General features: G+C 54.8%; 1 protein-coding gene across 1 annotated transcript in view; it reads left to right on the top strand.

The window, feature by feature from the left end:
* The first annotated feature begins 357 nt into the window (after positions 1-357).
* TEX35 (testis expressed 35) overlaps positions 358-2222 on the top strand; it is an 8009-nt gene continuing 6144 nt past the window's right edge. Inside the window, exons 1-3 of the mRNA XM_025043990.1 lie at positions 358-544; positions 1179-1229; positions 1860-1928. Coding sequence (XP_024899758.1) covers positions 470-544; positions 1179-1229; positions 1860-1928 — 195 coding nt within the window. The 5' untranslated portion in view covers positions 358-469. The remainder of the gene's footprint in view (positions 545-1178; positions 1230-1859; positions 1929-2222) is intronic.

The following is a 2222-nucleotide window of genomic DNA, read 5'->3' as shown; positions in this document are numbered from 1 at the left end:
AGGGGAGAGTCCATCCGGGTCAGGAGAACATGGGGGAGGAAACTGGGGGCTTGGAGGGGTTAGCTGTTCTGGGCAGACGCCCTCTCCTCGTCAGTAGGTAGGCCTTCTGGGGCAGGAGCCAGCAGTCCTTGCTTCTCCTGAGGTGTGCCTTGTGCTTCGGCCATGACAGGCATGGTTCCTCAGGGAGAACTTTGCAGGACACTTCACCCATGTGGAAGGGAGACTCTGTGGCTTTGGACGCTGACCTGAGTTCCTCATCTCAGTAGCCAAGGCCCCCCAGGCTCAGAGCTGCGGTGACCCTGCCGGCCGGCATGTGGGCCCTGGGCATTGTGACCTCAGCTGTTCCGCACACCAAGAGGTGGTCATCCTGCCCTTGCCTTGGCCTGTAATCTGCATAGGACAGTGGCCTGGTCACAGGGGCCCATCGTGGGGAGGTTGGGAACTTGAGAACACTCTGGCCTCCTCCATCATGTCGGCCAAGAGGGCAGAACTGAAGAAAACGAACCTGGTAAAGGGGAGACGTAGCTGGACGCTGAGTAGAGATGCAGGGCGGGAGCGGGGACGTAGAGGGTGCCTTGATGAATCCTTGGCTTTCCTTTCTCTGTTCTGAGCACGGAGTGGCCTGTCAGGCTGGAAGTGGGGTGGGATGGATCGCTGGCCTTGGGGTGGGACAGGGAACACATAATGCCCCCTCTCCCTTGACCACTCCAGGAGCCGTGACCCCGTGCCAGGCCTGCGCCAAGCCCACATCTAAGGTGTACAATAACCTTATTATATAAATGTAATTTTCACCCCCATTTTACAGAAGAGGAAATGGAGGCTCAGAGAGGCTAAATAACTTGCCCAAGTTGACATGGCTCGTAGGAGGACAGCTGAGATTAGAACCCCAGCCCGTGCTCCTGAAGTAACACTGGCCCAGGTTCCTTAGAGCGCGTGCCCGCCCAGGTACCCCGGCAGCGAGGGGCTGCCTGCCGGATGGGCATGCGGATGCCCCTAGCAGGTGTATAACAACGTAACAGAATTTGAGCTGTTTTGAATCAGAAGCTGGGGAATGTGCGGTCCTGAGCTCACGCACAGTCGGACAGGCAGGGTGGGGTAGAGGGTTCTGCAAGGGCCAGGTGTCAGCCTCCCCAGGCCCGATGCCCGACAGGCCGAATCCCAACCTCCTCTCTCTACAGAACAAGAACTACAAGGCAGTTTGCCTGGAATTGAAGCCAGAACCCATCAAAGTAAGAAGCTATTTTGAGGCCACGATGATATCCAGGCCTGAGACTCGTGGGGAGGTGACCTGGAGTCAGGGGTCATTCGCTATGGCTGGTGGCCAAGACCTGTCCCAGGTGCTGGGGGTACATTGAGAGACACATAAGCTCTCTAATCTCATAGAATGTCGCATTAGTAACTAATCAGATACATACATGAATAAGGAAAAATTCCGTAGGGTTACCTGCTATGCAGAGAATTAAACCAGGGAGACATGACTGGGGGGCTGCTGTAGACCAGGCGTCAGGAAAGGCCTTTATCTGGGCTGAGAGCTGAACGATTAGGCTCCAGCCACTCAAAGCCTGAGCCGACACTGAGGCTGGTGGAAACGGCATGCACAGGGGCCCGAGGCGGGAATGAGCTTGGCCGTTCAGGGACAGAGAGCTGAGGCCCAGTGGGCCAGGAGGGGACTGGGACAGGGCGAGCACAGAGAGAATAGAAGGATGGAGGAAACTGCTGTGCGGGTAGATGGGGCCACCAGCTCTCACCTGTTCGCTCTGGCCAGAAGGGAGGAACAGAAACTCAGGATGATCTCTCCTGCCTTACTGACCACACACCTGCAGTTTCCAATACTCTGTGTTTCTGGTTTCAATCAACAGACATATGACTATAAAAGAGTTAAACCAGAAGGGCCATTTACCAAACCAGGAGGGACAAGGGGGCTAAAGGTAGGCGTTCCTTGGGATCCAGGGGGCAGGGGTGGGGTCAGCCCAGTGAAGAGGTGGTGGGGGAGGGGTGGTGAGCTAAACAGCTTCCAAGGCAAGTATGGCTGTGCTTCAGCCCTGTGACTTCCTTCCCTCCAGTTCTTTTTGCTTGTTTTAACTAGTTTGAAACAGTTTCAAACTTATAGAAAAGTTTCCAAAAATGACACAATGAATTTGCCCAGATTCCCCAAACGTTGACATTTTCTCATGGTCCTCTCCCTCTCTCTCAATACATAGATATTCACACATACATCTCTA

The sequence above is a fragment of the Pteropus alecto genome, unplaced genomic scaffold, assembly GCF_000325575.1.
Source record: "Pteropus alecto unplaced genomic scaffold, ASM32557v1 scaffold101, whole genome shotgun sequence".
NCBI classification, from domain to species: Eukaryota; Metazoa; Chordata; class Mammalia; order Chiroptera; family Pteropodidae; genus Pteropus; species Pteropus alecto.
Note: the sequence above shows the minus strand (reverse complement) of the source record. Positions and strands in the feature narration are given on the sequence as shown.